This window comes from Salmo trutta, chromosome 26 (assembly GCF_901001165.1).
Source record: "Salmo trutta chromosome 26, fSalTru1.1, whole genome shotgun sequence".
NCBI lineage: Eukaryota > Metazoa > Chordata > Actinopteri > Salmoniformes > Salmonidae > Salmo > Salmo trutta.
This window is the reverse complement of record NC_042982.1, coordinates 41921551-41936137: the sequence shown is the minus strand read 5'-3', so window position 1 is coordinate 41936137 and position 14587 is coordinate 41921551. Positions and strand designations below refer to the sequence as shown.

Genomic DNA, 14587 nt, shown 5'->3' with positions numbered 1-14587 from the left:
ATCGTAATCGCTCTTCTTTCACCCCAGCTGCCAAACTAACCCTGATTCAGATGACCATCCTACCCATGCTAGATTACAGAGACATAATTTATAGATTGGCAGGTAAGGGTGCTCTCGAGTGGCTAGATGTTCTTTACCATTCGGCCATCAGATGTTCCACCAATGCTCCTTATAGGACACGTCACTGCACTCTATACTCCTCTGTAAACTGGTCATCTCTGTAAACCCGTCGCAAGACCCACTGGTTGATGCTTATTTATAAAATCCTCTTATGCCTCACTCCCCCCTATCTGAGATATCTACTGCAGTCCTCATCCTCCACATACGACTCCCATTCTGCCAGTCACATTCGGTTAAAGGTCCCCAAAACACACACATCCCTGGGTCTCTCCTCTTTTCAGTTCGCTGCAGCTGGCGACTGGAACGAGCTGCAACAAACACTCAAACTGGACAGTTTTATCTCAATCTCTTCATTCAAAGACTCAATCATGGACACTCTTACTGACAGCTGTGGCTGCTTTGTGTGTTGTATTGTTGTCTCTACCTTCTTGCCCGTTGTGCTGTTGACTGTGCCCAATAATGTTTGTACCATGTTTTGTGCTGCTACCATGTTGTGTTTCTACCATGTTGTTGTTATGTTGTGTTGCTACCATGCTGTGTTGTCATGTGTTGCAACCATCCTGTATTGTTATGTGTTGCTACCATGTTGTGTTGCTGCCATTCTGTGTTGTCATGTGTTGCTGCCTTGCTATGTTTTTGTCTTAGGTCTCTCTTTATGTAGTTTTGTGTTGTCTCTCTTGTTGTGATGTGTGTTTTGTCCTATATTTATATTGTATTTATTTATATTTTCTAATCCCAGGCCCCCGTCACCGCAGGAGGTCTTTTGCCTTTTGGTAGGCCCTCATTGTAAATAATGATTTGTTCTTAACTGACTTGCCTAGTTAAATAAAGGTTAAATAAATAAAATAAAAAAAATAATGTACTTTTTACCCCATACATTTTCCCTGACACCCAAAACTACTCGTTACATTTTGAATGCTTAGTAGGACAGAACAATTTTACAATTCACACACCTATCAAGAGAACATCCCTGGTCATCCCTACTGCCTCTGATCTGGTGGACTCACTAAACAGAGAACATCCCTGGTCATCCCTACTGCCTCTGATCTGGAGGACTCACTAAACAGAGAACATCCCTGGTCATCCCTACTGCCTCTGATCTGGAGGACTCACTAAACAGAGAACATCCCTGGTCATCCCTACTGCCTCTGATCTGGAGGACTCACTAAACAGAGAACATCCCTGGTCATCCCTACTGCCTCTGATCTGGAGGACTCACTAAACAGAGAACATCCCTGGTCATCCCTACTGCCTCTGATCTGGAGGACTCACTAAACAGAGAACATCCCTGGTTCTCCCTACTGTCTCTGATCTGGAGGACTCACTAAACAGAGAACATCCCTGGTCCTCCCTCCTGTCTCTGATCTGGAGGACTCACTAAACAGAGAACATCCCTGGTCATCCCTACTGCCTCTGATCTGGAGGACTCACTAAACAGAGAACATCCCTGGTCATCCCTACTGCCTCTGATCTGGAGGACTCACTAAACAGAGAACATCCCTGATCATCCCTACTGCCTCTGATCTGGAGGACTCACTAAACAGAGAACATCCCTGGTCATCCCTACTGCCTCTGATCTGGAGGACTCACTAAACAGAGAACATCCCTGGTCATCCCTACTGCCTCTGATCTGGAGGACTCACTAAACAGAGAACATCCCTGGTCATCCCTACTGCCTCTGATCTGGAGGACTCACTAAACAGAGAACATCCCTGGTCATCCCTACTGCCTCTGATCTGGAGGACTCACTAAACAGAGAACATCCCTGGTCATCCCTACTGCCTCTGATCTGGAGGACTCACTAAACAGAGAACATCCCTGGGTCATCCCTACTGCCTCTGATCTGGAGGACTCACTAAACAGAGAACATCCCTGGTCATCCCTACTGCCTCTGATTTGGTGGACTCACTACACACATGCTTTGTTTCTAAATGATGTCTGAGTGTTGGAGTTTTCCCCTGGCTATCCATAAATACATTTTAAAAATAGTTTCATCTGGCTTGCTTAATATAAGGAATTTAAAATGATTTATACTTTTACTTTTGATACTTAAGTATATTTTAGCAATTACATTTACTTTTGATACTTATGTATATTTAAAACCAAATACTTTACTCAAGTAGTATTTTACTGGGGAATTTTTCACTTTTACTTGAGTCATTTTCTATTAAGGCACTTTACTTTTACTCACATATGATAATTGGGTACTTTTTCCACCAATGATTTTAAAGTAATCAATTTTCTTCTTCTTCATTGGCTGATTGCGCCCAACTCATAGGAATCCCCACCCAGTTGACTACTTTACGAATTCCTGTTATCAACACCTCAGAACCCTGAGTTGCACAATCTACTCCCCCATCCCCCTCAACCGGAGGGCCTGAGAGTCCCTAGAACAGGGGTGGGCAACTCCAGTCCTCCAGGGCCTGATTGGTGTCACAGTTTTTCCCCAGCTAACACACCTGACTCCAATAATCACCTAATCATGATCTTCAGTTCAGAATGCAATTTGATTAATCAGCTGTGTTTGCTAAGGGATGGAGAAAATGTGTGACACTAATCAGGCCCCCCGAGGACTGGAGTTGTCCACCCCTGATCTAGTGGTACCATAAACCTGCTTCTCAAATTTTCTCTGACCTGTGTGACCTTTGCCCTGATAGGTTGCTAAGGAGGTTACTAGGGGGCCGGACATCTGCCAACATCTCTGTCTTTGCTCATCAACAACTGGACTCAGTTATAGCTCTGGACTTGTGGGAGGGTGTCCAAAAACCATCCCCATGTAGACTACCAGTCAAAAGTTTGGACACACCTACTCATTCAAGGGTTTTTCTTTATTTTTACTATTTTCTACCTCCACACAAAAATACCTCACTTTGTGGGCATATTTTCGTGGACAAAGTATGGCCGCAGAAAAGCCTCTCGCTTCACCTCTTCCTCTCTGAGAATACAAAACAACAAGGTAGGTGGCAAATGGTGAGTGTTGTCAGTGGAGGCTGTTGAGGGGAGGACGGCTAATAATCATATTTTGAACGGAGCAAATGGAATGACATCAAACACATGGAAACCATAGAAACCCTGTGTTTGATACCATTCCACCTATTCTGCTCCAGCCATTACCATGAGCCGGTCCTCCCCAATTAAGTTGCCACAAACCTCCTGTGGTGTGTGTGTGTCTGCGTGCATGTCTGTGAGGGATGTAGAGATATAGCTGAATAATAGACAACTACACAGAGGAGGCAAGAGTTGGAACTAAAGGAGGGGCCAGCTGAAGAACTAAGGGAGGGGCCAGCTGAAGAACTAAGGGAGGGGACAGCTGAAGAACTAAGGGAGGGTCCAGCTGAAGAACTAAGGGAGGGTCCAGCTGAAGAACTAAGGGAGGGGTCAGCTGAAGAACTAAGGGAGGGGCCAGCTGAAGAACTAAGGGAGGGGCCAGCTAAAGAACTAAGGGAGGGGCCAGCTGAAGAACTAAGGGAGGGGCCAGCTGAAGAACTAAGGGAGGGGCCAGCTGAGGAACTAAGGGAGGGTCCAGCTGAAGAACTAAGGGAGGGGCCAGCTGAAGAACTAAGGGAGGGGCCAGCTGAAGAACTAAGGGAGGGGCCAGCTGAAGAACTCAGGGAGGGGCCAGCTGAAGAACTCAGGGAGGGGACAGCTGAAGAACTAAGGGAGGGGCCAGCTGAAGAACTAAGGGAGGGGACAGCTAAAGAACTAAGGGAGGGGCCAGCTGAAGAACTAAGGGAGGGGACAGCTAAAGAACTAAGGGAGGGGACAGCTGAGGAACTCAGGGAGGGGCCAGCTGAAGAACTAAGGGAGGGGCCAGCTGAAGAACTAAGGGAGGGGCCAGCTGAAGAACTAAGGGAGGGGCCAGCTAAAGAACTAAGGGAGGGGCCAGCTGAAGAACTAAGGGAGGGGCCAGCAGAAGAACTAAGGGAGGGGCCAGCAGAAGAACTAAGGGAGTGGCCAGCTGAAGAACTAAGGGAGGGGCCAGCTGAAGAACTCAGGGAGGGGCCAGCTGAAGAACTCAGGGAGGGGCCAGCTGAAGAACTAAGGGAGGGGCCAGCAGAAGAACTAAGGGAGGGGCCAGCAGAAGAACTAAGGGAGTGGCCAGCTGAAGAACTAAGGGAGGGGCCAGCTGAAGAACTCAGGGAGGGGCCAGCTGAAGAACTCAGGGAGGGGCCAGCTGAAGAACTAAGGGAGGGGCCCGCTGAAGAACTAAGGGAGGGGCCCGCTGAAGAACTAAGGGAGGGGCCAGCTGAAGAACTAAGGGAGGGGCCAGCTGAAGAACTAAGGGAGGGGCCAGCTGAAGAACTCAGGGAGGGGACAGCTGAAGAACTAAGGGAGGGGCCAGCTGAAGAACTAAGGGAGGGGCCAGCTGAGGAACTAAGGGAGGGACCAGCTGAAGAACTAAGGGAGAGGACAGCTGAAGAACTAAGGGAGGGCCCAGCTGAAGAACTAAGGGTGGGGCCAGCTGAAGAACTAATGGAGGGCCCAGCTGAAGAACTAAGGGTGGGGCCAGCTGAAGAACTAAGGGAGGGGCCACCTGAAGAACTAAGGGAGGGGACAGCTGAAGAACAAAGGGAGGACACAGCTGAAGAACTAAGGGAGGGGCCAGCTGAAGAACTAAGGGAGTGGCCAGCTGAAGAACTAAGGGAGGGGGAAGCTAAAGAACTAATGGAGGGGACAGCTAAAGAACTAAGGGAGGGGACAGCTGAAGAACTAACGGAGGGGACAGCTAAAGAACTCAGGGAGGGTCCAGCTGAAGAACTAAGGGAGGGGCCAGCTGAAGAACTAAGGGAGGGGCCAGCTGAAGAACTAAGGGAGGGGCCAGCAGAAGAACTAAGGGAGGGGCCAGCAGAAGAACTAAGGGAGTGGCCAGCTGAAGAACTAAGGGAGGGGCCAGCTGAAGAACTAAGGGAGTGGCCAGCTGAAGAACTCAGGGAGGGGCCAGCTGAAGAACTCAGGGAGGGGCCAGCTGAAGAACAAAGGGAGGGGCCAGCTGAAGCACTAAGGGGGGGGGGGGTCAGCTGAAGAACTAAGGGTGGGGCCAGCTGAAGAACTAAGGGTGGGGCCAGCTGAAGACTAAGGGAGGGGACAGCTGAAGAACTAAGGGAGGGGTCAGCTGAAGAACTAAGGGAGGGGCCAGCTGAAGAACTAAGGGAGGGGAGGGTCAGCTGAAGCACTAAGGGGGGGGGTCAGCTGAAGAACTAACGGGGAGGGGAGGGCAGCTGAAGAACTAAGGGGGAGGGGGGGGGCAGCTGAAGAACTAAGGGGGAGGGGGGGCAGCTGAAGAACTAACGGGGAGGGGAGGGCAGCTGAAGAACTAAGGGGGAGGGGGGGCAGCTGAAGAACTAAGGGGGAGGGGGGGCAGCTGAAGAACTAATGGGAAGAACTAATGGGGAGGGGAGGGCAGCTGAAGAACTAAGGGGGGAGGGGGGGGACAGCTGAAGAACTAAGGGGGAGGGGGGACAGCTGAAGAACTAATGGGGGAGGGGGGGACAGCTGAAGAACTAAGGGGGGAGGGGGGGACAGCTGAAGAACTAAGGGGGGAGGGGGGACAGCTGAAGAACTAAGGGGGGAGGGGGGGACAGCTGAAGAACTAAGGGGGGAGGGGGGGACAGCTGAAGAACTAAGGGGGGAGGGGGGGAACAGCTGAATAACTAAGGGGGAGGGGGGGAACAGCTGAATAACTAAGGGGGGAGGGGGGGGACAGCTGAAGAACTAAGGGGGGGAACAGCTGAAGAACTAAGGGGGGAGGGGGGGACAGCTGAAGAACTAAGGGGGAGGGGGGGACAGCTGAATAACTAAGGGGGGGAACAGCTGAAGAACTAAGGGGGAGGGGGGGACAGCTGAATAACTAAGGGGGGAGGGGGGGACAGCTGAAGAACTAAGGGGGAGGGGGGGGACAGCTGAAGAACTAAGGGGGAGGGGAGGACAGCTGAAGAACTAAGGGGGGAGGGGGGGACAGCTGAAGAACTAAGGGTATTGTGGGTATTTTATTAGGATCCCCATTAACTGTTACAAAAGCAGCAGCTACTCTTCCTGGGGTTCCACACAAAACATGAAACATGACATAATACAGAACATCAATAGACAAGAACCGAACTACTGTCATCCATTTTTTTTTGAAGGCACACGTAGCCTACATATCAATGCATACACACAAACTATCTAGGTCCAATAGGGGAGAGGCGTTGTGCCGCGAGGTGTTGCTTTATCTGTTTTTCTGAAACCAGATTTGCTGTTTATTTGAGCAATATGAGATGGAAGGAAGGTCCATGCAATAAGGGCTCTATATAATACTGTACGCTTTCTTGAATTTGTTCTGGATTTGGGGACTGGGAAAAGACCCCTGGTGGCATGTCTGGTGGGATAAGTGTGTGTGTCAGAGCTGTGTGTAAATTGACAATTTGGGATTTTCAACACATTGTTTCTTATAAAGAGAAGAAGTGATGCAGTCAGTCTCTGCTCAACTCTCAGCCAAGAGAGACTGGCATGCACAGTATTTATATCAGCCCTCTGATTACAATGAAGAGCAAAACGTGCCGCTCTGTTCTGGTCCAGCTGCAGCTTAACTAGGTCTTTCCTTGCAGCACTGGACCACACGACTGGACAATAATCAAGATTAGACAAAACTAGAGCCTGCAGGACTTGGAGTGTGGTGTCATCTCTTTATGACGGACAGACCTCTCCCCGTCTTTATAACCATTGAATCTATATGTTTTGACCATGACAGTTTACAATCTAAGGTAACGCTGAAAATAAACACAGCTATGGAGGAATAGGAATAGAGGGGAAAGATAAACGTGGGGGGGCGTACCAGCAGCGATGGCCCCGACCAGGGGCTGCAGGGTGAGGGCCCAGGGGTAGTTCCAGGCCCCAATAATGAGGACCACTCCCAGTGGCTCTGGCTGGATGTAAACCTTCAATTACATGAAACTGTATTAATCCTCTCAGTCAGTGGCTAAATGGTTTACATATATATTCCTAGAAAAAAATGGTTCCAAAAATGTCCTCCAGCTGTCCCCATGGGAGAACCCTTTGAAGAACCCTTTTGAGAACCAGGTAGAACCCTTTTGGGTTTCATATAGAACCCTCTGCGTGAGGGGTTATTCAAATGCTTCTCTCATGGGGACAGCCGTAGGACCTTCTCTCTAAAGAGTGTAGTTAAGTGTAAATGGCTGCTGTAAAGGACTGATGTAGTTCGATGATACGTCGTCCATACTGTACCTGGTCTGAGATGGTGAGGAGGCTCTTCTCTACTGGCCGAGGAGCATCCCACTGCGCCAGCTTCGACACAGCCAGGCTAATCTCATTCTCCAGGCCGATCAGCTCCAACAGCGGGGTGTCGTACTGGCTCTGTGGAATGCAAAGTGAGGTCTCTTGATGTGAGATATAGGACGCATTCCAAATGGAACAATATGCCCTACTTTTGACCAGGGCCCGTAGAGATCTATGGGCCCATAGGGCAATTTCACTTTACTTCCTGAATTATTTGTATTTACTTTTTAATTGACCCCAACCCTGATAAGTCCAGTGCGAAGATTTTACCCTGTTGATGTCCTGTTTGAGGGCGGTGGCGATCTCTCCCTGTCTGTCTGTGATCATCCTCTGGAGGGACTTGAGCTGCTGAACTCTGAACTCCAGGGGTCGCGACCTCCTGGTAAGGAAGGTCTCCCTGGCCCGCTGCACCACCTGCATCTCCATGAAAAAGTGTCACCAGCACACACCTGGATAGACAGACCGACAGACAAAGGTCACCAACTCGCACCTGTAGAGTACACACACAGGTACCTGTCACCAGACCACACCGGTACAGACCGACAGACAGTACAGCTACATGTCACCAGACCACGCCTGTACAGTACAGATACAGGTACCTGTCACCAGATCACACCTTACAGTATAGATACAGGTACCTGTCACCAGACCACCAGACCTCACCTCTACAGTACAGATACAGGTACCTGTCACCAGACCACACCTGTACAGTACAGATACAGGTACCTGTCACCAGATCACACCTGTACAGTACAGACACAGGTACCTGTCACCAGACCACACCTGTACAGTACAGATACAGGTACCTGTCACCAGATCACACCTGTACAGTACAGATACAGGTACCTGTCACCAGATCACACCTGTACAGTACAGATACAGGTACCTGTCACCAGACCACACCGGTACAGACCGACAGACAGTACAGCTACATGTCACCAGACCACGCCTGTACAGTACAGATACAGGTACCTGTCACCAGATCACACCTGTACAGTACAGATACAGGTACCTGTCACCAGATCACACCTGTACAGTACAGATACAGGTACCTGTCACCAGATCACACCTGTACAGTACAGATACAGGTACCTGTCACCAGACCACACCGGTACAGACCGACAGACAGTACAGCTACATGTCACCAGACCACGCCTGTACAGTACAGATACAGGTACCTGTCACCAGACCACACCTGTACAGTACAGATACAGTTACCTGTCACCAGACCACACCTGTACAGTACAGATACAGGTACCTGTCACCAGACCACACCTGTACAGTACAGATACAGTTACCTGTCACCAGACCACACCTGTACAGTACAGATACAGGTACCTGTCACCAGACCACACCTGTACAGTACAGATACAGGTACCTGTCACCAGACCACACCTGTACAGTACAGATACAGTTACCTGTCACCAAACCACACCTGTACAGTACAGATACATGTCACCAGACCACACCTGTACAGTACAGATACAGGTACCTGTCACCAGACCACACCTGTACAGTACAGATACAGGTACCTGTCACCAGATCACACCTGTACAGTATAGATACAGGTACCTGTCACCAGACCACCAGACCACACCTGTACAGTACAGATACAGGTACCTGTCACCAGATCACACCTGTACAGTACAGATACAGGTACCTGTCACCAGACCACACCTGTACAGTATAGATACAGGTACCTGTCACCAGATCACACCTGTACAGTATAGATACAGGTACCTGTCACCAGACCACCAGACCACACCTGTACAGTACAGATACAGGTACCTGTCACCAGATCACACCTGTACAGTACAGATACAGGTACCTGTCACCAGACCATACCTGTACAGTACAGATACAGGTACCTGTCACCAGACCACACCTGTACAGTACAGATAGTGGTACCTGTCACCAGATCACACCTGTACAGTATAGATACAGGTACCTGTCACCAGACCACCAGACCACACCTGTACAGTACAGATACAGGTACCTGTCACCAGATCACACCTGTACAGTACAGATACAGGTACCTGTCACCAGACCATACCTGTACAGTACAGATACAGGTACCTGTCACCAGACCACACCTGTACAGTACAGATACAGGTACCTGTCACCAGATCACACCTGTACAGTACAGATACAGGTACCTGTCACCAGACCACACCTGTACAGTACAGATACAGGTACCTGTCACCAGATCACACCTGTACAGTACAGATACAGGTACCTGTCACCAGACCACACCTGTACAGTACAGATACAGGTACCTGTCACCAGATCACACCTGTACAGTACAGATACAGGTGCCTGTCACCAGACCACCAGACCACACCTGTACAGTACAGAAACAGGTACCTGTCACCAGACCACACCTGTACAGTACAGATATAGGTACCTGTCACCAGACCACCAGACCACACCTGTACAGTACAGAAACAGGTACCTGTCACCAGACCACACCGGTACAGTACAGATACAGGTACCTGTCACCAGACCACCAGACCACACCTGTACAGTACAGAAACAGGTACCTGTCACCAGACCACCAGACCACACCTGTACTGTACAGATACAGGTACCTGTCACCAGATCACACCTGTACAGTACAGATACAGGTACCTGTCACCAGACCACACCTGTACAGTACAGATACAGGTACCTGTCACCAGATCACACCTGTACAGTACAGATACAGGTACCTGTCACCAGACCACACCTGTACAGTACAGAAACAGGTACCTGTCACCAGACCACACCTGTACAGTACAGATACAGGTACCTGTCAACAGACCACCAGACCACACCTGTACAGTACAGAAACAGGTACCTTTCACCAGACCACACCGGTACAGTACAGATACAGGTACCTGTCACCAGACCACCAGACCACACCTGTACAGTACAGAAACAGGTACCTGTCACCAGACCACCAGACCACACCTGTACAGTACAGATACAGGTACCTGTCACCAGATCACACCTGTACAGTACAGATACAGGTACCTGTCACCAGACCACACCTGTACAGTACAGAAACAGGTACCTGTCACCAGATCACACCTGTACAGTACAGATACAGGTACCTGTCACCAAACCACACCTGTACAGTACAGATACAGGTACCTGTCACCAGACCACCAGACCTCACCTCTACAGTACAGATACAGGTACCTGTCACCAGATCACACCTGTACAGTACAGATACAGGTACCTGTCACCAGACCACCAGACCACACCTGTACAGTACAGAAACAGGTACCTGTCACCAGACCACACCGGTACAGTACAGATACAGGTACCTGTCACCAGACCACCAGACCACACCTGTACAGTACAGAAACAGGTACCTGTCACCAGACCACCAGACCACACCTGTACAATACAGATACAGGTACCTGTCACCAGATCACACCTGTACAGTACAGATACAGGTACCTGTCACCAGACCACACCTGTACAGTACAGATACAGGTACCTGTCACCAGATCACACCTGTACAGTACAGATACAGGTACCTGTCACCAGACCACCAGACCACACCTGTACAGTACAGAAACAGGTACCTGTCACCAGACCACACCTGTACAGTACAGATACAGGTACCTGTCACCAGACCACCAGACCACACCTGTACAGTACAGAAACAGGTACCTGTCACCAGACCACACCGGTACAGTACAGATACAGGTACCTGTCACCAGACCACCAGACCACACCTGTACAGTACAGAAACAGGTACCTGTCACCAGACCACCAGACCACACCTGTACAGTACAGATACAGGTACCTGTCACCAGATCACACCTGTACAGTACAGATACAGGTGCCTGTCACCAGACCACCAGACCACACCTGTACAGTACAGAAACAGGTACCTGTCACCAGACCACACCTGTACAGTACAGATACAGGTACCTGTCACCAGACCACCAGACCACACCTGTACAGTACAGAAACAGGTACCTGTCACCAGACCACACCGGTACAGTACAGATACAGGTACCTGTCACCAGACCACCAGACCACACCTGTACAGTACAGAAACAGGTACCTGTCACCAGACCACCAGACCACACCTGTACTGTACAGATACAGGTACCTGTCACCAGATCACACCTGTACAGTACAGATACAGGTACCTGTCACCAGACCACACCTGTACAGTACAGATACAGGTACCTGTCACCAGATCACACCTGTACAGTACAGATACAGGTACCTGTCACCAGACCACACCTGTACAGTACAGAAACAGGTACCTGTCACCAGACCACACCTGTACAGTACAGATACAGGTACCTGTCAACAGACCACCAGACCACACCTGTACAGTACAGAAACAGGTACCTGTCACCAGACCACACCGGTACAGTACAGATACAGGTACCTGTCACCAGACCACCAGACCACACCTGTACAGTACAGAAACAGGTACCTGTCACCAGACCACCAGACCACACCTGTACAGTACAGATACAGGTACCTGTCACCAGATCACACCTGTACAGTACAGATACAGGTACCTGTCACCAGACCACACCTGTACAGTACAGAAACAGGTACCTGTCACCAGATCACACCTGTACAGTACAGATACAGGTACCTGTCACCAAACCACACCTGTACAGTACAGATACAGGTACCTGTCACCAGACCACCAGACCTCACCTCTACAGTACAGATACAGGTACCTGTCACCAGATCACACCTGTACAGTACAGATACAGGTACCTGTCACCAGACCACCAGACCACACCTGTACAGTACAGAAACAGGTACCTGTCACCAGACCACACCGGTACAGTACAGATACAGGTACCTGTCACCAGACCACCAGACCACACCTGTACAGTACAGAAACAGGTACCTGTCACCAGACCACCAGACCACACCTGTACAATACAGATACAGGTACCTGTCACCAGATCACACCTGTACAGTACAGATACAGGTACCTGTCACCAGACCACACCTGTACAGTACAGATACAGGTACCTGTCACCAGATCACACCTGTACAGTACAGATACAGGTACCTGTCACCAGACCACCAGACCACACCTGTACAGTACAGAAACAGGTACCTGTCACCAGACCACACCTGTACAGTACAGATACAGGTACCTGTCACCAGACCACCAGACCACACCTGTACAGTACAGAAACAGGTACCTGTCACCAGACTACACCGGTACAGTACAGATACAGGTACCTGTCACCAGACCACCAGACCACACCTGTACAGTACAGAAACAGGTACCTGTCACCAGACCACCAGACCACACCTGTACAGTACAGATACAGGTACCTGTCACCAGATCACACCTGTACAGTACAGATACAGGTACCTGTCACCAGACCACACCTGTACAGTACAGAAACAGGTACCTGTCACCAGATCACACCTGTACAGTACAGATACAGGTACCTGTCACCAAACCACACCTGTACAGTACAGATACAGGTACCTGTCACCAGACCACCAGACCTCACCTCTACAGTACAGATACAGGTACCTGTCACCAGATCACACCTGTACAGTACAAATACAGGTACCTGTCACCAGATCACACCTGTACAGTACAGATACAGGTACATGTCACCAGACCACAAGGGAAATTGTCCGGTGGCGATTTTTATGAATTATTCAGCAGTCTAATTAATGGCTTGGGGGTAGAAGCTGTTGAGGAGCCTTTTGGTCCTAGACTTGGTGCTCCGGTACCGCTTGCTGTGCAGTAGCAGGGAAAACAGTCTATAACTTGGGTGACTGGAGTCTCTGACAATTTTATGGGCTTTCCTCTGACACTGCCTTTTATATAGGTCCTGGATGGCAGGAAGCTTGGCCCCATCTGGACACCAAGGAACTTGAAACTCTCGACCCGCTCCAGAGGGCCATTATCAGCAACCATCACTCCTGTGTTCCAATGGCACGTTGTGTTAGCTAATCCAAGTTTATCATTTAAAAAGGCTAATTGTTCATTAGAAAACCCTTTTGTAATTATTACCTACTCCCAGCTGCCCACTGCACTGAGGCTAAGAAACACTGTCACTACTGATAAATCCACAATAATTTAGAATTTCAATAAGCATTTTTCTACGGCTGGCCATGCTTTCCACCTGGCTACCCCTACCCCAGTCAACAGCCCTGCGCTCCCCACAGCAACTCGCCCAAACCTCCCCCACTTCTCCTTCACCCAAATCCAGATAGCTGATGTTCTGAAAGAGCTGCAAAATCTGGACCCCAACAAATCAGCCGGGCTAGACAATCTGGACCCTCTCTTTCTAAAATTATCTGCCGAAATTGTTACAACCCCTATTACTAGCCTGTTCAACCTCTATTTCGTATCGTCTGAGATTCCCAAAGATTGGAAAGCTGCCGCGGTCATTCCCCTCTTCAAAGGGGGAGACACTCTAGACCCAAACTGCTACAGACCTATATCTATCCTACCCTGCCTTTCTAAGGTCTTTGAAAGCCAAGTTGACAAACAGATTACCGACCATTTCGAATCTCACCGTACCTTCTCCGCTATGCAATCTGGTTTCAGAGCTGGTCATGGGTGCACCTCAGCCACGCTCAAGGTCCTAAACGATATCATAAAGCGCCATCGATAAGAGACATTACTGTGCAGTCGTATTCATCGACCTGGCTAAGGCTTTCGACTCTGTCAATAACAACACTCTTATTGGCAGACTCAACAGCCTTGGTTTCTCAAATGATTGCCTCGCCTGGTTCACCAACTACTTCTCAGACAGAGTTCAATGTGTCAAATCGGATGGCCTGTTGTCCGGGCCTCTGGCAGTCTCTATGGGGGTGTCACAGAGTTCAATTCTTGGGCCAACTCTCTTCTCTGTACACATCAATGATGTCGCTCTTGCTGCTGGTGATTCTTTGATCCACCTCTACGCAGACGACACCATTCTGTATACTTCTGGCCCCTCTTTGGACACTGTGTTAACTAACCTCCAGACGAGCTTCAATGCCATACAACTCTCCCTCCGGGGCCTCCAACTGCTCTTAAATGCAAGTAAAACTAAATGCATGCTCTTCAACCGATCACTGCCCGCACCTGCCCGCCCGTCCAGCATCACTACTCTGGACGGTTACTACAAATACCTAGGTGCCTGGTTAGACTGTAAACTCTCCTTCCAGACTCACATTAAACATTTGAAATGGAAAATTACATCTA

The 14587-nt window shown here is 49.5% G+C and overlaps 1 protein-coding gene across 4 annotated transcripts in view; it reads right to left on the bottom strand.

Moving 5' to 3' along the window:
• The window catches only part of LOC115163802 (fatty aldehyde dehydrogenase), a 46438-nt gene that overhangs the window by 28478 nt on the left and 3373 nt on the right, over positions 1–14587 (bottom strand). Inside the window, exons 1-4 of one of the 4 annotated variants that reach the window (XM_029715979.1) lie at positions 8216–8588; positions 7663–8008; positions 7342–7470; positions 6932–7034 (exon numbers count right to left, since the gene is read on the bottom strand). In XM_029715979.1, the coding sequence (XP_029571839.1) occupies positions 6932–7034; positions 7342–7470; positions 7663–7818 (388 nt within the window). In that variant the 5' untranslated portion in view covers positions 7819–8008; positions 8216–8588. Of the gene's footprint in view, positions 1–6931; positions 7035–7341; positions 7471–7662; positions 8009–8215; positions 8589–14587 lie in introns of those variants that run through there. The other 3 variants (XM_029715981.1, XM_029715982.1, XM_029715980.1) reach the window with 3 other exon arrangements.